Genomic DNA, 21842 nt, shown 5'->3' with positions numbered 1-21842 from the left:
AAGTGGCAATGTTCTTTCCCAATTTTTCCAGAATCTTTATTCCATCAGTCTTAAGGAGGTTAGGAGTACTTACTTGAGCATTCTCTGAAATGGTTTGCTCTTGTTCCTCGATGTCCACTAAATTTTCCCACGAAATCAATTTGCTAAGCCCACTCAGACTAACATTTTGTTGTAGTCGTGAATCAACTTTTATGGTTCCAGTAATGGATGGAATTGCATCAAATGCTCTTGTTGACAATTTATCAAGCACTTGAGACCTATCATTTGTATCTTTTATTTCCATATGTACATCTGCTCAATTTCAGGATTGTTTTGGACTTGCTCCTCCGTCTTCCCTGTCAAAATCCCCAATATCTGCTCCATGTAGCTTTGAGTCGTTGCCATCTTAGACTCCAACGAACTGATACATTTATCTTGTGCCTCCCACCACTTGGGAGGGTTGGTTTCATCATTTGCTTGCTGCACTGTTTTCTTTAAATCCTCAATCTGTTTTTTGATGGCAGAGAGATCAGTAGATTCGACCATGGTTTGGTTCTTCTTTTGCATATCCAGTCTATAATTTGCCAGGAATTAAGGCTCCTGATACCAATTTGTTATGGAATGAGAGAAATAGAGTAAGATACGAGAAATGAATGAGAGAATTTAGAGAAGAAAATAGTCATTCATTCATTGCATGAGGAAAATGTTGATTACACAGCAGTATTATTTAGTTACAAGCTGGTACAGGGAATCTAACAATGCCAGCTGGCATTCCTTACTAATAGAATACTAACAAACTGCTTCTTATCCTTCTTTTGTTGCAGCTGGTATTGGCCTTCTGACTCAGACTGCTCCAACTCTTCCTGGATCCACTCAGCCTGCTCCAACTCATCCGATAAGTTAATCATATGCCCTTCACGTGCTTTAATTCCCAATTCCTCCTCTTCAATTCCTAACCCTTCCTTAATAATTCCCAAATCCCTTTCCTCAAGTCTAATTTCTTCTTCTCTGCCTTCTCTCTTGTGCATGACACTCTGCCTCTAGCTCAGGTTTGTGATCTCTAGAGAGATTATATGCCTACAAAAAGAAGCCACATGAGAAATAAATCAGATAGATTACTTATTCAGAGAGAAAACAACGTTCCCAACAATGACAATTACAATTAATGCCCATAGTTGAAAGTTACAACAGCCAGTCCATCCACAAATAACGATAAAATATTATCCATTTTAGTAGCCATTCGAAATGAAACAAACTAATTTCAACAAATTAACAGACCATTACCTGACCCTTTCTTGATATCACACAACGAGAATCACCAGCATTTGCAACAAGAAGTTTGTTGTTCCTTAGAACTGCTACGCACGCTGTGCTCCCAGAAGTTGGTCCAGAAAAGTCAGAGTGAGGGCCCTGATTACAAATTTTAAAACCATACATGAACGATACATACAAACTGTTGCAATAAAATAAATTTCTTAATCGAACAAACAAATTAATGCAGGGTGTATAACAATATATGCAATCAAAGGCAAACCTGGATTGCACATTTATGATCCCTGCCTCACCCGAAAAAGGTAAGTGCAGGCTAATCAAGGCTGCACATATACACCAAATCAGATAAGAGTTAAAATGCAGCAATGCAAGTTCAGTTCTTCGTTCTTGGTTTCCATCATAGTTTGTGGCCCAGCAACAAATTTCAGTTCAGCATCAAGGACAATAAGGTGAGTATATTCTCTATGTTTTCGTATCTACCTCCTCAAAGGTCCAGTCATCAGCTTGGTCAATACCATCACTACCCTTTGGCGACCACATCAATCCTTCAATCATGCCAGTAAACTTGTCTATTTTATCACCCAAAACAGCTAATTCTCTCCATCCTCTTTGTCCATGCATCATCTCATCCATTCTGCGCTAAAACGTAACTCAAGTTGGAAACACATGAAATGAACAAAGGGAAAAGGGCATTCAACCACAAACAAGAAAGGGTGGAGGCTGGCAGGGAGGGAGCAAAATAGGTTACGGAAGCGCCACATTTGTGCTAAGTTTCTCCTGTCATTATCTTCTCAGAGGCTTGAAAAAGCATTTTAATCTTTGATGAAAGAATTCTACAACCATATATAAGACTTGAAATACAGTTCTTAACAAAAAAAATGGCATTGTTAAGATTACATCAGAAAAGCAACACAGATATAGAGATAGTAATTGAACAAGCATGGAGCATGAATGTGTGCACAAGATAGAAATTAGCAGTCCTAAAAAGGTGGAACGAAAAGGAAAAGTTACTCTCATATTTCAAGTATAAAAGAATTAATCAACTTACATTATCACTAAGGTGAACTAAACACAGAACCCCCCAATAATTTTGGCATTAGAATATCGTTGTTGACTTCCCCAATAACAGAAAATAGTGAAGAACAAACATAAGCTCAAGTAATCAAATTAAATAACCTGAAAATGCTCCTTGAAGTGATGTCCCTATGTCACCAGCTGCATATGCTTCATGCTTGAGAACCTGCTGGTGAAGATACTTGGCACAGAACTTTGCAACAACCTTGCCCGCAAGTTAGCAATCTGGATAAGTTGAAGAAGCCTGAATAGTGACAGAAACCAATTTTCAGACATTGACACTAAACAATCATAAACATATTAGCAGAAGCATTTGAAAAGCAAAAAAAATGGCTTCAAGATCCTTCAGTTGGTTCAAATTATGAAAGGGAAAGATAAATGAATGGGAAACAGCGAAGACACAAGTTCAGATGGTGTACAAACAGAAGTAAAACATGTATTAGGAACTCAAAACAATCATAAGAAGTACCTGAACTGAACCATCCAAGTCTTACCTCCATGACCATCATAAACCCCAAAGAACGAAGTCGAATCATCGAGATCAGGATATGCAGCATGCTAACAAAACAAATAATAAAAGTAACAACATCATATCCATAATATGACAAGAATTGAACATTTGCAAGAAATATGAGAAAATGTAAGCTACGGTATGTTCAACTAAGGACAAAGACCCTATTACATATCCCGTGTTGTTGAGGTGGGAATGGGGAATGAGAATGACATGAAAATCCATTTTGAAAGGATTTTATAAAGGACTGGATCCATTTACCAAAACATTCGCTTAAAAACTCATTAGTAGAACTTATCTGGTAGAATGCAATAAATATGGTACAAATGCTTAGAACATGTGAAAAGTTAAAAAGGTTTTATTTGTTACTCACAGCATCTTCCGTAGTTGCAAGCCATCCCTGCATGGATGTTAGCCCATATCTAACCCTATCATTCTCTCCATCTTCTGAGAATTTCTCAGTTTTGGGGGTGCTGAGATAGATACCCATCTATGTCTGGAAATGAATGAATAGACATGGTCAGTTTTTAAAATCCATGAGTACTTAAAACAATGTGTGGATCAAATTTGATCTCCCAAACCATTGCATCTAAAACAGTTTTAAAAACAGTAAGGCAATAACTTAATTAGTTACCAATTTGAATCATGTGAAACAGCAAATAGTTTCTAATCAGAGGAATACATAAACTCCTATGTTAATTCAAAAGTGAATCTTGAGAAGCAAAAGATAATGTTGAAAAAGAAAGATCTAGATCCTAGATTGAATACTAAAAAGAAATCACACCTGAACAACTAGGAAATAAATTAAAGCTCACTATTTTGCCTAGATCAAATTAAGGTAAAACATCTAAAATACTCTTACAGAATAAAACAAGTGAAACTCGTATCTAAACGGATACATTCATAGAACATAAGATTCAAAAGAGAAACAAAGTTAAATAAAACGATGTCATTAGTCATTACTTAGTATTATGGAGTTTTCAAGTGATCTTACATGCTTAGCTGAAAGTCTATAAAGAAACAAAACAGGGGGCAGTAGTTTCCAAAAACTAACAAAAAAAAAACCCAAAGAATTTTCTCGGAATCCGAATGGGAAAGCAAGAAAATATGGGGTGACAGCAGCAGAAGCGTTAAAGAAAAGGACAGACACGAGAGAAGGGAGGAAAAAAAACAAGAGACTTTTGATTAAAGATAATTTCTTTTAAAATCAAGGGAGCTGCTGAAACTGTTGGTGGACTCTCGTGAACACATTTTCGAGTCTTCCATCTCTCCCTCGTGAACACATTGTATGTTATATATGAGTAAATTGTATCATATCCCGATTAAATTATAATCCACATTTGCATAATGCAGATCCCACTGGGACTCGCCCAGGTTGCTGGATTCAAAGACCAGAGTGCTCACTACTACACTATGGAACCGCATGCTGGTGGGAATGTTCTTTATGCTTGTGATTTTTAATTCTTAAATATCCGATTCGGTTTGTACCGTTGATGGATCTTCAATTGTAATTTGAGGCCCATGATTTGCCTATCGAGTCCAATATTGCATTTGCTTAGGAATATGCATATATATATATATATGTGTGTGTGTGTGTGTGAGAGAGAGAATAATCATATATATACAGGGATGATTATTTGATGTATTAGTAGAAGTATTTTTTTATAAAGGCAGAAGTATTTTTTTTCATAAGTAGTTTTAATTATTATAATATATTTTAACTATTTATTTAAATAATAATTATGTCGAAAAACTCTAACATTGATATATTTAATACTTACCAAGTTAAATTGCAATAAAGTGATTTTCACCCATAAGTAATACCAAACATGTAAAAATTAATTTAAAATCATGGTTTAAAAAATGATTTTCAACATAACGTGAAAAAAAGCTAAAATTTCTAACTTTTACTGTAGAAAATTATTTTTAGGTAAAGTTATATTTTCATTCTCAATTATTTACTTTTAATTTATAACATAATATCTAAAATGGATTTTTTATCTTTTCAAAATCAATATCAAATTATATGTATATTATTCCATCAGTCTTATATCTAGGTGTAAATACAATAAATAATTAATGAACTTACCTTTTTTTTATAACTTGATCAATTTTAATTTATTATTTTTTGAAATATATATTTTTAATTTTAAAAATAAATCTTCATCTTTAATTTTATTAAATAATCTAATATATATTAACATGTTATTAAGTAATATATATATATATATATACTATTTTAATTGGTTGGATAAATATTTAAAAGTTATTGTGACTAAATTTGGACGTAATTTTCTCAAATTTCAATTTTATTCACAATCATTTAATATGATTAGTTTATTATAATAATAATAATAATAATAATTTCAATATATTATATTTTACTTAAATCTGATTACTTAACGACTTTACTATGTCTCAGAAAAGATATTAATAGAAAAAAATGATTTCACGAATGAGAGAATACATGTTTCAAAAAGTAGAGAATTAAAAGAAATCAAATGATCATAGAAGGGCTAAATCCTCTAAAGATTCATAGTACGAGGGCCATTTATAGAATTTGACAAATGATAGATAATTCAGCTTTTCGTTTTAAAATAGGGCGAACGCCATGTCTACTTCTCCAGATTAAGCTATAATATTATATTCAGGTGAATACAAGTGGGGAAGGAGGGACTCATCGAAGGATCTCTCTCGAGCACGTCCCAACAATCTGCCCACAGTTCAAACCAGACCAACCTTCATTCAGCAGAAACCTGCAAGAAAAACAATATTTTTTTCTCCTTCATCCTCGAGCCAATTCAATGGATACAGATGCTATCTTCTCAGCTGAATCTGACTTTCATCATTGGGATAGTTATAGTTTATGGCCTCAATCTAGGCTTCGCCGGGTCTTTCTTCAGTGGTAACGGATTACTATTGGAAAGATGTTCAAAAAGTCCAGCCCTCTGTGGTTCAAATATACATTGGTTTATACCATATTCCATGGGTTATGAAACCTGTCTGGGGTTTACTCACCGATGTTTTTCCAATAAGAGGATATAGACGAAGACCGTATTTTGTGGTCGCTGGTATTCTTGGGTGTGCATCGGCATTGTTGGTAGTTCTTATTGGTAACTTGCCTGCTGCTTTGGCACTGATTTGCTTGACTGGGGCTGCAGAAGGCATGGCTATAGCTGATGTCACAATTGATGCATGCATTGCTAGGAAAAGTATCGAGGTCCGATCGTTGGCTCCGGATATGCAGAGCCTTTGTGTATTTTGCTCCTCTGCTGGGGCTTTAATTGGTTGTTCCTCCAGTGGATTTTTTGTTCACCATCTCGGACCTCAGGTTAGCTTCTTTTTCTATTTTTATTAATTTGGGACTGAATATAGGTGGCTGAAGCTTGAGAAACTGGTCTGAAACACTAGCTTTGACCTTAGATATTGTTGGTTTTGCTTGTGTTGAAAATCATAAATTCGACTTTTGATTATGTTTTTAGTTTGAAACCAATATAGTTAAAACCCTGTAAACATAATTCTCTATTACCTCCTAGCTTGGTTTCTAGATTCTCAGTCCCTTTTCATGACATAAATGGTTATTGCAGGGAGCTTTAATTCTTTTGGCATTCCCACCAGTTTTTATCACGGTGTTGGGGATTTGTGATTTATGAAATGAGATCTTCCAGCCTTCATTCTGAGAAGCAGAAGGTTAGATTTCCTAATTTTCCCCCAGATAATTCTTTCCTTGTTGCAATTTGGTAAAACATTTGAATGCTTATATATTTCACCAATTCTTGATTATCTATGCGTGTGGATGCTTCTGCAGACAATGGAGAACTTAGGGGTGGCGATAAGGGGGATGTATCAGACAATCAAGTTCCCTCAGGTGTGGAAACCATCGCTCTACATGTACCTCTCTTTGGCTCTCAGTATCAGTACTCATGAAGGGCAGATTTTATTGGTACGCTGACCCTAAAGCTGGTCCTGCATTTTCTCAGGTTTCTAATCACACCATCTAAAAAATACAATGCACAACTATAATAACCCTTTCACACTTCTTACAACTGATGGTATGTTACGAGCAGGAATTTGTTGGAATCATATATGCAATTGGTGCAATGGCTTCAATGGTGGGGGTCCTGATATATCACAAGACGCTCAAAGACATTCAATTCAGAAACCTACTCTTTTTCGCTCAGCTCTTATAAGGCACATCCGGAATGCTCAATCTGATCTTCATTCTTCGATGGAACTTAGTGCTTGGAGTTCCAGATTACTTCTTTGTTATCACGGAAGAATGTGTCTCACGAATTATAAGCAGAATACGGTGGATTCCCATGATGGTGTTAAGCACAAGGCTTTGCCCTATAGGCATTGAAGGCACATTTTTACCTTGACCTCCAAATGGGGTGGAGGAATAGCTCTTCACGTTTTTCATGTCACTAGGACAGATTTTACAAACCTATGGTTGGTTGTTCTCATCAGAAACATCCTGAGATTTGTAACTCTGGATTTGATTTTTCTTGTCCCCAAGGCTGATCAATCGGATGCTTTGATTCCTCCAGATATTTTGACAAAGAATTCAACTGTCAAATCAGATGATGAGGGCTTGGAACTTGTCCCAAAGAATGAGAGAGATGAAGTCTAGCGCTTCCAACCAATCGGCAACGAAGACTATGATCATTAGGGACACTAATGGATGTCTTTTTGTATGGTAAAATTGGAGGATTTTTTTTAAAATTCACTTTTGTTTTATTTAAATAAATAATTCATTTTTTGTTTAAATTCACTTTTCAATTGTCCCCCAAAAACACTAATAATTACTAGGAATTAAGAAGGTGAACAATGAGATTTTAAGAGTGGCATTTCTTGCCAACAATCTCTTGGTCCAGAGACAATATATGTATTGTGTTGCATGAAAGCTCGAGTTCAATCTCAAACATCTTTATCCCCGTCCTCAATTATCAAAAAAGAGAAAAGTAGCATATCTCATGTACCGCGCTCTATGTAAATCTGGTTCTCTTCGAAACATATTACAGCGAAGTTAATATAGGAAAATACTACCAGCTTAGAGGGAGGGGAACTCATCCTATAAATCAGTGTGTTTTCATTCCATATGCTACAAAATTCTGGGACCAGATTCTAAAAACCATGCCGAAAGGACATGGAATATAACAGGGCGGCCTATACCCGTTAAGGGAGAGAAAAAGGAAATGTAAATATTCTCAAATTTTAAACATCTGAAAGGCTGCTACTATGACCGAAGTTTTCTAAGCAACCACTTTTTTCGTAATGTAACGTCCAATGCCAAAAATGTTTTTGCTTTTCTCTCATCTTCCAATAGATCACAGGCATCCAACAAAAGTTCATCATCCATGTCAGGAAGGGCTTGAAGTGCATCAACTGCATTTTCTATTGTTGAATGGTTCTTATTTTCATTCTTATTTGCTAATCTTGTGACCACACCAGTCATCTTGGACAGCATCTTCTGCATATCCTGCTTGGTTTTTTGTGCCTTGCTTGCTCGTTCTATGTCTGCTGTTGCAGTTGGTCGCTTTCTTTGTTGATCAGATAAATTGATGTCCCCACCTGGAGTTTGTAAGTCTCCAAATGCTCTATCCAAAATGGTATCTGAGGCACAATGATCAGTTTCCACATCTAGAATCTGATCAGAGGGTATTCCATCTAATACTTCTTCCCTGAAAATCTTGCACAAATCACTGTAACTGCCCAAGACTTTATCCCTGTAAGAGACTGCATCTGGGTGTTCCTGCAAAATTTTGCATGTAAAAACATGTATTGGCAATATTAAAAACAAGCATACAAATACCAAACTGTTATATCTTATGATAAGATATGCAGAAGAAAAGAGAATGATACACAGGCATATCTCCCCGGCACATGATGTCATTGAAGGATTGGAATATCAATAGGAGTGTTATTGCTTAAATGATTAAACCGAAAGAGTAATGAACATACCTTCACGTATACTTCCCAATTGTCATTGTTTGCCACAACCATTTGCTTTTCTTCATCCCAAAGAAACCCACTATGACTGATAAGATCAGTAATATCATTGTACTGTTTCATCAAGCAAATGTACTGGCTTTCTAATACGTTCTTGTCCAATTGAAGCCCAAATTTTTCACTGAACGAATCAACCATATGAACCCAATCCTGTTCATTGAACACCTGATTTATCTTATTCCCATCCAGAACCTGTTGTAACAGAAGGTCCATAAAAAAACGGTCCATTGGGGCTGTCCACTCAAATTCAATATGATGAATACTGTTGAGTAAATAGTCATTTTTCCCACCACCTGCATGTTAAGAGATCATGAATATTTAAAACATGCATCAATGCTTCTAGTAAAGAAAAATTAGAACAATTCTTACAGCATTCCAACCTTATCATCTTTTCAAACCACACTGGCCTACTATCTGTGTTGGAAAATAAGCTACCACCTAATTTAGTAAAAAGGAAAAAGCTAACCAACAAATAAACACAAGATAACAGATGTTACGTACCATTATGGCTCATTAAAACAGTTACATCGTTATCAGTGCCCACATTTTGAGGAGTCAATCTGTTATATCTTCCATGAAAATTTTCTAGCCCAAATATTACACGCAATTTGGGATAGCTTGGCACAGTTTTAACTCTGTATGATTGAGCATCTGGATGTGACTGCATGTATTTTATGTAAGAAACATAACAAAAACTCTATCAGCACAAGAAAAGAAAAGAAATCACCTTGATGTAGGCATTCCAAACACTGTCTTCTGCTGTTACCATATCCTTTGCTTCATCCCATGAGAATCCACTTTGCTCAAGCAGAATCTTTATGTCATTGTACAGTCTCCTGAAATGTTTGTGTCGGTTCTTGAGAACATCCTTATCATAGTGAGAACCAAATTTGACATTGAATAACGTAACCATGTCAACCCAAGCCTGTGTTAAGAATGTCTGTCCAAGTTTATTCCCTCTATGGACCTGGTCTAACAACAAATCAATGAGATATCGATCCATTGGTGGAGTCCAAAATGTTCTTGTACGATCACTAGTCACATTTCCCTTCCTATCACCTGCAAATTAAAAGATCTATCTTTAGGAGAAAACAGTGACCGGAAGATTAGAGAGAGAGAGAGAGAGAGAGAGAGAATGTGTTCATAAAACAACCTTAAGATTTCATGTAAGAAATGTACTGGAAATCACAAAGTCACATGACTCTAATGCATTGTACTATTAATTTTATAACTTCAGTTTCTAAAACTGGTAGACCAGAAAAAAGAGAACTAAATTAATCCACCTTCAAGATGAAACATATCTGTGAACTTAAAACTTAATTGAAAACAATGCAACTAATATGTTGATGAGCTTCTTTTGTATCCAGTTGATAACATTATCAGTCCCCCTAGCAGACTCTAGCTGCAATTCTGTAAAATACATAGAGAACATCAGAAGCATTGTGATTTTGTTTCTGTTAGAAATTTGGAACTCACCAGCTGTTGTATTGGAGATGTCACATTCCTGAGCCAATTTATCAGGACTTCCTTCGTCAATTGCTTCGCCATATATTAGGTGCCAATCGTTGTAGTTCGGAAGGGTTTTCATTTTATATGCTCGAGCATGAGGATGTGCCTGTCTTAAGTGCAATCATTAATATATCATATGCATGAAGGTAATGTGCTCATGAGATTAATGAAAATATCTGTAGAAGCTCATACCTTTATATAAGCATCCCAAACTTCATTATCGGCTATAACCATTAGCTTTGTTTCATCCCAGGTAAAGCTACTTTGTTTTAGAATAACTTTCACATCACTGTAGTACTTCCACAGTTTCTTGTATCTATGTCTCAAAACCCTCTTGCCATGTTGATGACCAAATTTTGCATTGAATAAAGCAAGCATGTCTGTCCATGCTTGTTTACTGAATGTATTATCAACCTTGTTGCCTCTTCCTACTTGGTCAAGCATAAGCTCAATAAAATATTGGTCCATGTCAGCGTTCCATTCAGTTCTTGGACGTTCATTATTGGTGGAGGGGAAACTACCCATTGCATCACCTAAAAGTTGGGGAACAAGCAAGTGAAAGCATATCTGTTACACCAGAATATGAATCCATTCATAGCTTACAGTACCGTAAAAACCCATTCATATAAAAAAAAATTAATAAAAATGAAGAGAGCAGTAAAACTACAGATTCAGATTTTCCTTTTTCCCACAACCAAGTCACTTGTATGCAAGGATATCAATTTACTATCAATGGTCAACTGTTGAATCAATGACAAGCAAATGGTCAACAAACGGTAGAATCAATGGTGAACTGTTAAATGTTGGGACAAGAATGACATGGGATAATTTACCAACGAACAAATGGTCTAGGAAATGTGATTGAAGTAACTCAATTCAATTTTCTTACTTTATTTCTTCATTCTTCTCTCGTATGATAGAAAAGAAGCATTAACCAAGGTATCCAGCACAAAAAGTGGCCTATAATATGAATCACATGCTTTTCAGTTGAAATCTTATCTACAATCATGATAGAGGTTTATTATATAAAGCTTATACACACCCATATTTAATCCTTGGACTTCATCATCAAAGTCCAAATCATGACTAGATCGACTGTATCTTCCATCAGCAGTTGCGTACCCATATATCAAGCACAAATCATTGAAATTCAGCAATGCTTTCATCCTGTAGGATCGTGCATCCGGGTAAGCCTGCATGCATCTTGCAATATTTTACTATAACGAATTCACACAATTATCAGGTACAAGTAAATAGCTATGGGGCTGCACCTTGATGTAGGCATTCCAGACATATTCATCAGCTACCACCATTTGTCGAGATTCATCCCAAGAAAACCCATTCTGGCCAAGAAGATTCTTAACATCGTTGAATTGCTTCCACAAGTTTGTATAACGACTTTTTAAGACATCTTTGTCATAATGAGATTCGAATTTTGCATTGAAGATGGTAAGCATGTTAGTCCAGGCTTGTTTGCTGAATGTGTGACCAACCCTATTTCCTCTATGCATCTGTTCCAGCATAAGATCAATGAAATACCGCTCCATTGTAGGTGTCCAGTATGTCCTCGTACGATCATTAGTTGCAGGGGCTTGGCTACCCATCTCTTTATATTCCTGCAGAACATTTATCAAGCAAAAAAGGCAAATTTATACGCAAGTATTGCACTCGTTACAGAAGTGAGAAAACATTCCGTTTCAGTGAATCAATGTCTTCAACCAGAGACAGGCTCCAACGTTAAAACTCTGTCAACTCAAAAGTTCAAACTTTAATAAAAATTCAGTGGACCAAAGGGAAGAAAGAAAAGGCTTACTCAGACTGAAATTCAGTATAAAAGCATAATTTGAAGGAAAAGAGCTGAAATCAAAAGCGTCTTAGAATTTCAATCCTTCAAAACACATAACAGAGTATATTTCCAAAATACCCGAAAAGAATCCCTTTGACAAAAAAAAATAACAATGGAATTCATAAAAATACAAATTGTACCCCGAGGAGAAGGAGCAATGCGTAGTTTGGCGCCTAAAAGAAATCCAGAGATGGTGATAGTGGAAGGGTGAAAAGTTAACCCTAATCCGGAATAACATCAAATCTCCTTCCCTTTCTTACCTGTTTGGTTACACATTAAACCAACGACAGTCGCTCAATTTTCCCTACTTTCACATGCCCATCAATTGGGCCTCTTCGGGCTTGTTTTCTTCCTTGTGTGTTAATCGATGCCTAAGGGCCCCTTAGCTCCGTCAGTTTATTTGTTTGTTATTAAGTCTAATTATGAATTTTATCCTTCAGCTTTTAAAAATTTAAACTTGTGTCTCCATACTTTAATTTATCGTAATTTGATTCTTTTATTTAAAAAAACTGAGAAAGTAGCCGCTTAATTGTCAGACATATGGATTTGAATGGTTTTTTTTGTTTGTTAATTTATTACATATAGATTATTGATATGTTAATTTTTATTAATTTTATGTATATAAATTATATGGGGTAGAGTAAAAAATTAAATTACAATATTATAAATTAAAAATTGTAAAGAAATTTTTAAGTGTATAAGAATAAATTATGGGTATCAATATTTATTTAAAATTTTATTAATTTTATTTTCAATATTTTTATATAAAATTTATATTTTTTAAAAAATATTGGGGTGTGAATTGATACTCTTATTGCATGAGTAGAGGTGTAAATAAACAGAGAGTTCGATAAATTATTCGTGAATCGTTCGTATAATATTAATTTATATTCATTTAATAAACAAACGAAAATGAATAGAAGTATGTTTGGTTTGTTTATGTTCATGAATAAGCTCATTTATCCAATTCTCTTTTTCCCTTTAATATTAACATTTTAAATATTGATGAAGGTGATCTTTAGAGTTTAAACTATCAAAACTAAGGAAATTAAAGATTAATGACATAATTTCATCATTTTTCTTGGACTTGCAAATAATAAGTATAAAAGAGAGTGTTTCTCTTTCACTCAACAAGGAAGTGAGAAATCCAAACCATAAATACACATTCCCAATAGTATTTAATACTATGTGGGATTGAGTATTACCAGCTGATGCGATCGTTTAACCAAGTTATCTATTGCATGACTCCAGCCTCAGCATACCCCACAGAAAGCAGCGTTTTGGTTTTTCTTCTCATGTATTAAACGTTAAAAAAAACTTCTTTAAAATTAGACTCTTTATAGCTAGTAAAAGTTGATATGTTAGATACTGTACTTCAATTTAAAAACTAAACACAGTAGCATGTATTACGGAAACGCTGGAGAAACTTCTTTAAAATAATAGTAAAAGAATATTCTTCCCCGTAGCAGTGACATATATATACACACATTTCCCTCGATGATAAACAAATTAAAGTAACTAAAACCTTCACAGCTTGCCTCAACACAAAGCAAAAGAGGGAAGAATCCCAAGTCTAATTTAAGTTCATTTTCTTTCCTTTTTATGTGGGTAAAATCTATCACCAAACAGCGCATAATTAGCGAGTTGTACGATATTACGTTTACATAATATCAAAACTTTAGCCACTTTCTCTTTTTCTTTGCTAGCAACTGCATTTGATGCAGATTCATGAACAGCTTCAGCTTCAGCCTCTGCCAAAGCCTTGCGGGTCTCATTTAACTTCCTCATAGCTGCATCATAGACAGCCTTTTCGTTTCTGTTTCTGCTCACCATTTCCTCGAGCTTTACAACTCGAAACTTCAGTTCCTTCACTTCATCATCATAACCAACCAATGCCTTCCTATCTACTTTCTTTCCCTCTCCTGAGCCTTTCTTTTGTTGTTTCCTTGTTGACCCTCCATTTACTGCTTCATTATGCATAGCAAGTTGGTTATTGATGAGGCTAAAAACATCTGGTCTTGATTCCTCTTCTTCTTTTGCAGCCCGAGCAGCTTCTGCAAATTTCTTCTCGCGCTTTCTCTTGCCACCTCTGCTTCTTTTCATCCCTTTTTTCTCTTTACCTTCATCATTTTCACGAGACTCCAAAGCATGGTCGAGTGATAGCTTAGGAGGAAGGACTTTAACTGAGATCGGGTCCAACATTTCCTGGCCAGATGCACCTAGTCCCATCCCCTCACGGTAACCTATATTGGCCATCATCTTAGAAGCTACGCTCCTGGTATGATTTTTCCACTAAGCAAAGATGGTAGTTTCTGTCTGGATACCTCTCTGTCGAGCAGTGCTTTCAAGAAAACCTATACCCCTTGGACTGATCTCTTCATAGTCACTTGAATCAGATTTTTTGGAGCTTAGCTCACTTTCTTCATCATCACTCATTTGTGCATATTCAGACAACGTCAGGGCTTCTATACCGAGCTCTGCAGAGTGCAGAGCTTCGATCGTCCCGGAACACAACCTTCCCAATCCTGAGTTCATCGTTCCATGATTCTAGTTCAGCTTCCCTCCAGATGCCAACTTAACTATTAGAGACTGCCCAAATACTGGACCCAACCATTGATGGCTCCCACATGGTTGGAGCATACTTTATCAGTGAAGATAATGGGACATCAACTCCTGTGGACATATAAATGTTAAACTCTGATGTACTAGAAGCAACTGCTATAAAAGGAAATATTTAGTAAGAAATGAGAGCAAAGAATACTGAACAATAGCCTACCATATAGAGAGCCCATACCACAACCAACTTCGGAAAGAAATGGACTTATAATTTAACTAAATACAGCCTTTTGGAGCACACAGCATGGCAACAGAGATCTATTAGCTAACTCTTATCTCCCCCCCCCCCAAAACACCACCACCACCAAAAATAAATGCTCGATTCAACTAGCCCATAGCAACACTGAAGATTAAAATGCAAATCTAAAAGTATCTCACAAATGTCTCATTTTACATGTCCTTCTTATAGAGCAGATTTCTTAGCTCACCCTCTAAAATTAACAGGGTTTATGCAAAACAACAATTCTTTGTCTTTGTGATACTGTCCATACCATAAGGTTAATGTTTCCTCGTGTCCTTCAATGCAAGAACACTCAACAAGAAAGACAAAGGGAATTTTTGGTTCAGAACCTACTAGTCCATAAAACAAAAGACTCTCACATACCATGTGATAAGCGGCAACTAGCACCAAATCGACATCTTTGTTGCAGAAAGAACCTGCATATCTGCACTCGGGTGCTCTAGCATTAGTAACTGGAAATAGTAAATGTTGCTTAAGTAGCAACAGAGAATAGTTGCTCATTCCTTGACAAAATTACATCCAATTCTCAAACAACTGTCCAAATAAGCAACATGGGGGGTAGTAGCATAACTTTTTTAAGGTCAATTAATGCAATAATATAACCAAATTTTAAAAAGTAATAGAGAAGAGAAACTCATTAAAAAGTTGTCTAACCTCTACAATTAATCTTCAGTACTTTTCTCTCACAACCTAGCTTCTTTTTCTTTCAGAAAATTCATACATTTCTAAGTTTCCAGTTATATTAGAAGGGAGGATTTCAACTTTGAAGTATTAACTGTCACGAAAGAACCAACAGAAACATGTTTCAGGAATTCGAGCTAGAGCTTACCAACATATTTTCTGAAGTGGGTGTGAGGAATGTTATCTTTGTAGAAGCAGAACCGTTCGATGCCACAACTTGACCATCATACCACCGGCCGTCACAGTAACGGAACCAACATTTTGACCCGAGCTGGTAACTCTTTTCCCCCTCCAACGGTTCATATTCTATATCAGCCGGGTCAAGAGGCCCCGCTTTAACCTCCTCAACCGCTGATTGATTCGAAACATTTAATGCTTAATCAGCTTCTCGAAGTAAACGTGCGCGCTTCAGATTAAGAAGCCCCTCCTCTGTCTCTTTGATTACCTCAATAAGCTCGTCGTGAACCTAAACCCAATCAAAGAGAAATGAAATTAAAAACTAATCCTGATTACATATCGCAATAATTTTGAAGATTTAATGAGAGGGAAGAAAGAAAACAGGGGTTGGAAGAGATGAAGCACCGCGAGGATCTGGGGATTGAAACTGTCAGTTAGGAAATAAACAAAGTACAAGTAATTTTCCTATAACCAGATTAATGAGAATGCAAAATAAAAGCGGAAAAATAATACCCGAAATTGATAACGGATTTCAGCCAATTGTGCTTACGTCTCTGGACTGCTGCAGATCTTTTACTAAGAGAAAAAATTTATAGGTGTTTACAAAACACTCACTACTCACAAGAAAGCTCTCTAGTATTGGGAGAAAGAAATGATTTTTGGGATGGTTTTGAAGCTAAATGAGCTAGGGTATTTATAGTTAAAACTTAAGGACTTAATCTTGTAAATACCCTAAAACCTAGGGATTAATTGTGATTATCCCATTATCATTTTTCAACAAACATCTACCAAACTTTGAAAAACTATTTTTCAAAAAACATTTACCAAACTTTGAAAACCATTTTTAAAGAAACATTTACCAAACTTTGAAAACTATTTTTTCAAAGTTAGTTACCAAACTTGAAAAACATTTTAATACTTTCAACAATCTTCCACTTGAAAACTGATTTTAATTTTCTTCACACCTCGATCAATGCAATAGCTTTTCTAGTCTTGTTACTCTAGCATGCCAACTGAAGTTGAACACAACTTCAGTTTGTCTGTAGTCACCGTCTTTGTCAACATATCTGCCGGATTTTGAGCTCCACTGATCTTTTCAAGTTTCAAAATCTCATCTTCCAGAAGAGACCGGATAAAATGATATCGCAATTGTATGTGCTTTGTCCTGGAATGAAAAAACGGATTCTTTGCTAGATGTATAGCACTTTGACTGTCGCAATACAAGACATTGTTTTCTTGTTTCTTGCCTAACTCTTCCAAGAAACTTTGGAGCCAAACCATCTCCTTGCTAGCTTCCGTAACAGCGACATATTCTGCTTCAGTTGTGGAGAGAGCAACTATCTTCTGTAGTTGAGAAACCCAACTCACTACGATTCCTCCTAGAGTATAAACATATCTGTAGTGCTCCTTCTGATGTCAACATTTCCGGCTAAGTCAGCATCTACATAGCCTGTCAGTATCGTATCTCCACCTTTGAAATAAAGTGCTTTGTTTGTGGTACCCGCAGATATCTGAGATCCATTTGACTGCTTCCCAGTGTACCTTGCCCGGATTATTCATGTACCTGCTAACAGCTCCCACTGCTTGAGCAATATCTGGTCTGGTACAAACCATGGCATACATCAGACTTCCAATCGCTGAGGCATACGGCACCTTCATCATGTGTGCACGTTCTTCCTCCGTCTTTGGTGACTGTTCTTTGGAGAGTCTGAAATGAACATCTAAAGGTGTACTTACTGGTTTAGCATCTTGCATGTTGAACCTGGAGAGTACTTTGTTGATGTACTCAGCCTGTGATAATATCAAAATCCCTGACTTTGTGTCTCTCTTGATCCTCATCCCAAGAATCTGCTTTGCAGCGCCCAGATCTTTTCATAGCAAACTGCTTTGACAATTTTTGCTTCAAGTTTATAATCTCTTGCATGTCTGAGCCTGCAACGAGCATGTCATCAACGTACAACAATAAAATAATGAAGCTATTGTCGAACCTCTTGATGTAGCAACAATGATCTGCTTGGCATCTGGTAAAACCATTGCTACTCATGAAACTATCGAACTTCTTATACCACTGTCTAGGAGCTTGTTTTAAACCATACAAGCTCTTCTTCAACCTGCATACCAGGTTTTTCTTGTCTGCCTCTATGAAGCCTTCTGGCTGCCTCATATAGATTTCTTCCTCCAAATCACCATGAAGGAAAGCTGTCTTTACATCTAACTGCTCAAGATGTAAATTCTCTGCAGCTACAATTTTCAACACCAGTCTGATTGTAGACAGTTTCACGACTGGAGAGAAAATTTCATTGTAGTCAATACCTTCTTTTTGCTGAAAACCTTTGACAACCAATCTCGCTTTGTAGCGTTTGCTCCCATCGTGCTCTTCTTTGATCCTGTAAATCCACTTGTTGTGAAGCGCTTTCTTACCTGGTGGTAATTCAGCTAATTCCCACGTCTGATTTGACAAAAGCGAGTCCATCTCATCTTTCATGGAAGACTCCCACTTGACTGAATCCTCCACTTGCATTGCTTCATCATAGCACTCTGGTTCACCATTATCAAATCAACAACAAATAGTGCAAAGAAGGAGAATACCTTTGGGTTGGTTTAGGAATTCTGGAGGAGCGTCTTAGTTCCGGTGTGTCTGGTTCTTTTTGAACTGCTTCAGGACTGATCTGAACATCATTTCCAGAAATCTCCTCAAACTCAGCAAATTCCTTTATTTCAGCTTTAGTATTGGAGTTGCTTGATTCTACAGTTGACATGTCTTTGTACATCACATTCTCATTGAAAATGACATCTCTGCTTCTAATGATCTTTCGATTTTCATAGTCCCAAAACCGGTAACCGAACTCATCACCGCCGTAACCAACAAAGGCACATTTGTTGGACTTAGCATCAAGTTTACTTCTTTCAGCAGAGTCTATGTGTACATAAGAAATACAACCAAACACTCTTAAGTGTGAAAGGTTTATTTCTTTCTTGCTCCAAACTTCCTCTGGTATTCTGCCATCCAAAGGAACTGAGGGCTCACGGTTGATCAGGTAAGCTGCAGTGTTAATAGCTTCAGCCCATAGAAATTTGGGCAATCCGGCATGTGTCCTCATGCTTCTGGCACGTTCATTCATAGTTCTGTTCATGCGCTATGCTACGCCATTCTGCTGCGGTGTCATGGGAACTGTTGTCTCCATCTTGATCCCATTGTTTGCGCAAAAATCTCTGAATCTCCTATTTCTGTACTCTCCTCCATTGTCAGACCTCAACCGCTTGACTTTCATACCGTTCTCATTTTCCACCATGGCCTTCCATTTTCTGAAAGTATCAAAGACTTCTGATTTTTTCTTCAGAAAATAAACCCACACCTTCCTTGTAGAATCATCGATGAAGGTGGCATAATATAATGAGCCTGCAAGAGATGGAACTGGAGATGGTCCCCATACATCAATATGAACTAACTCTAACTTTTCAGCCTTGGGTGTCTTACCAATCTGTGCAAAGCTGACTTTCTTTTGTTTGCCAAATATGCAATCCTCGCATAGTCCGACATCTACATTCTTTAGATTCGGCAGCTTCCCCTTTGACAAAAGTGTCTTCATCCCTTTCTCGCTCATATGGCCAAGCCTTTGGTGTCATAGGTTTGATTTTCCATCAGCATCTGCTACTGCAATGATATTCTCTAAATTTGAGATTACATAGAGAGTACCAGTCTTCTTACCACGAGCAATGACGAGTGCTCCTTTGATAATCTTCCATTCACAACCTGAAAAGATTGTACTGTATCATTCTCCATTAAGCTGTCCTACAGAAATCAAATTTCTTTTAAGACCAGGAATATGTCTCACTCCTGTCAGCTTCCAGGTGGTCTGGTTTGACAGCTTTAGTCGGATGTCTTATTTTCCGACGATCTTCAAGGTTTCATCATCAGCAAGATGAACCTTCCCAAAATCACCACTAACATAGTTCTCCATGATTTCTTGGCATGGCCTGGAGTGGAAAGATGCCCCTGAATCCAAAATCCATGATTCAATCAGACTGTTGACGCTTAAAATCATGGCATCACCTGTCTCCTCCGTCATGTTGGCAGATTCCTGTGCGCTGGTATTTTTCTTCAGTGCTCGGCAATCTCTTTTGAAGTGACTCTTCTTGCCACAATTATAACAGGTAAAATCTTTCTTTCCCGTTGTGGATTTTCCCCGTCTGGATTTCGATCTGCCATGATTTGAATTTCTTTCTGAAGTTCTCCCTCTGGACTCCGTGTGCAAGGCTGAGGAGGTTGATGCTTCACCCGATTCTCTCCGTCGAATTTCTTCGCTCAGTACCAGATCCCGAACATCGTCGAATTTTAATTTGTTGTTTCCCGACGAACTGCTGACTGCTGTAACAGTAGCATTCCAACTGTCTGGTAAAGATGATAAGAGAATTAAAGCTCAAACTTCATCATCAAATTCAATTTCCACTGAACTCAACTGGGATGTGATTGTGTTGAGTTCATTTAGGTGTTGTGCCACCGATGCCCCTTCCGTCATCCGCAAATTGAATAATCGCCTCATCAAATGAACTTTGTTTGAGGCCGATGGCTTCTCATACATACTGGAGAGAGTCGTCATAAGACCCGCCGTGGTCTTTTCCTTTGCTATGTTGAAAGCAACATTGCGGGATAACGTCAGTTGGATAACTCCGAGGGCTTGTCTGTCGAGAAGAGCCCAGTCTTCATTCTTCATGCCCTCTGGTTGTTTTCCTGAGAATGGTTGATATAGATTTTTCTGATATAGAAAATCTTCAATTTGCATCTTCTAAAATTCAAAGTCCGCACCATCGAACTTTTCAATTTTCACATTCCCTTCGTCTGCAGCCATCGCTCCCACTCGAATCTGGTTTCGTTTGGACCATTTCTGACAATTCTTGCGAACCACCTTGTATTAGAACACCTCCGTCGATAAATTTATATCGCCGACAAAATTTTATTATTCACGAATTTCACTATTCACGTGAATAGTAACCTCGCAAAAAATTGACAAAATTCACAACAAAAAAACTCTGATTACCAGTTGTTGGGAAATAAACCAAGTACAAGTAATTTTTCTATAACCAGATTAGTGAGAATGCAAAATAAAAGCGGAAAAATAATACTCGAAATTGATAACGGAGTTCAGCCAATTGTGCTTACGTCTCCGGACTGCTGCAGATCTTTTACTATGAGAGAAAATTTAGAGGTGTTTACAAAACACTCACTACTCACAAGAAAGTTCTCTAGTATTGAGAGAAAGAAATGATTTTTGGGATGGTTTTGAAGCTAAATGAACTAGGGTATTTATAGTTAAAACTTAAGGACTTAATCTTGTAAATACCCTAAAACCTAGGGATTAATTGTGATTATCCCATTATCATTTTTCAACAAATATCTACCAAACTTTGAAAAACTATTTTTCAAAGAAACATTTACCAAACTTTGAAAACCATTTTCAAAGAAACATTTACCAAACTTTGAAAAGCATTTTTTCAAAGTTAGTTACCAAACTTGAAAAACATTTTAATACTTTCAACATCAGACACGAGAGCATCGTTTAGGGCAGAGAGTGAGTCTCTTTGCTCTTCCAACTGAAGCTCTAGTTGCTCCTCTAGAACCCTCTATTCGTCTGCCATTGTTGTTTTCTTTTTCCTTTTCCAGCGCCGGAGGAGTTCGTAAAAAACAATCAATAGCAAAACTTAAAAAGAGCCTTCGAGGACTTTTACGCAAATATGTTATAAAATAGGTGGTGATTCTGGTGACTTAAAATTAAGGGCGAGAAAGCTTATTTACTCCACGCTCTTACCAGGCGCGTGTCTTCAATTAACCGAAGTCCTAAGCTTTATTAACATGCGGCAAAAATCATAATTCTAAAAAAAAAAGGATTTTATTCATGATATAACTCCTGTACAATATCTTTCTTTTC

General features: G+C 36.7%; 2 protein-coding genes, 1 long non-coding RNA gene and 2 pseudogenes across 8 annotated transcripts; 2 read left to right on the top strand and 3 right to left on the bottom strand.

Moving 5' to 3' along the window:
- Positions 1–845: 845 nt before the first annotated feature.
- On the bottom strand, positions 846–3407 carry LOC120135477 (probable protein phosphatase 2C 60). 4 transcript variants are annotated; one of them, XM_039151753.1, is made up of 4 exons: positions 2428–2534; positions 1732–1890; positions 1264–1389; positions 846–1056 (listed from the first exon to the last, which is right to left on the bottom strand). In XM_039151753.1, the coding sequence occupies exons 2-4, from the start codon at positions 1882–1884 to the stop codon at positions 973–975; spliced, it is 363 nt and encodes a 120-aa protein (XP_039007684.1). In that variant the 5' UTR covers positions 1885–1890; positions 2428–2534; the 3' UTR covers positions 846–972. The 4 variants fall into 4 exon arrangements, 3 of the variants coding, with proteins under 3 accessions (XP_039007684.1, XP_039007692.1, XP_039007699.1); XM_039151761.1 differs by having other exon boundaries at positions 847–1056; positions 1732–1885; positions 2428–2535; XR_005517253.1 differs by lacking the exons at positions 846–1056; positions 1264–1389 and adding exons at positions 2795–2883; positions 3210–3407 and having other exon boundaries at positions 1750–1890; positions 2428–2535.
- Positions 3408–4183: 776 nt separating this feature from the next.
- Positions 4184–7548, top strand: LOC120136363 (annotated as a pseudogene).
- A 474-nt stretch (positions 7549–8022) lies between these two features.
- Positions 8023–12482, bottom strand: LOC120135426 (L10-interacting MYB domain-containing protein-like). 3 transcript variants are annotated; one of them, XM_039151704.1, is made up of 9 exons: positions 12461–12482; positions 11626–11970; positions 11397–11547; positions 10547–10887; positions 10322–10460; positions 9573–9904; positions 9347–9506; positions 8798–9138; positions 8023–8588 (listed from the first exon to the last, which is right to left on the bottom strand). In XM_039151704.1, the coding sequence occupies exons 2-9, from the start codon at positions 11956–11958 to the stop codon at positions 8073–8075; spliced, it is 2313 nt and encodes a 770-aa protein (XP_039007635.1). In that variant the 5' UTR covers positions 11959–11970; positions 12461–12482; the 3' UTR covers positions 8023–8072. The 3 variants fall into 3 exon arrangements, with proteins under 3 accessions (XP_039007635.1, XP_039007618.1, XP_039007626.1); XM_039151687.1 differs by lacking the exon at positions 12461–12482 and adding an exon at positions 12341–12450; XM_039151695.1 differs by lacking the exon at positions 12461–12482 and adding an exon at positions 12174–12334.
- LOC120135517 lies at positions 11987–12142 on the top strand. The gene is made up of 2 exons (XR_005517258.1): positions 11987–12048; positions 12083–12142. It is a non-coding gene; the product is annotated as an uncharacterized LOC120135517 (long non-coding RNA).
- Positions 12483–13668: 1186 nt separating the features above from the next.
- Positions 13669–21552, bottom strand: LOC120135497 (annotated as a pseudogene).
- Positions 21553–21842: the final 290 nt, after the last annotated feature.

The sequence above is a fragment of the Hibiscus syriacus genome, unplaced genomic scaffold (genome assembly GCF_006381635.1).
Source record: "Hibiscus syriacus cultivar Baekdansim isolate YM2019G1 unplaced genomic scaffold, ASM638163v2 tig00001825_pilon, whole genome shotgun sequence".
Lineage (NCBI taxonomy): Eukaryota > Viridiplantae > Streptophyta > Magnoliopsida > Malvales > Malvaceae > Hibiscus > Hibiscus syriacus.
Note: the sequence above shows the minus strand (reverse complement) of the source record. Positions and strands in the feature narration are given on the sequence as shown.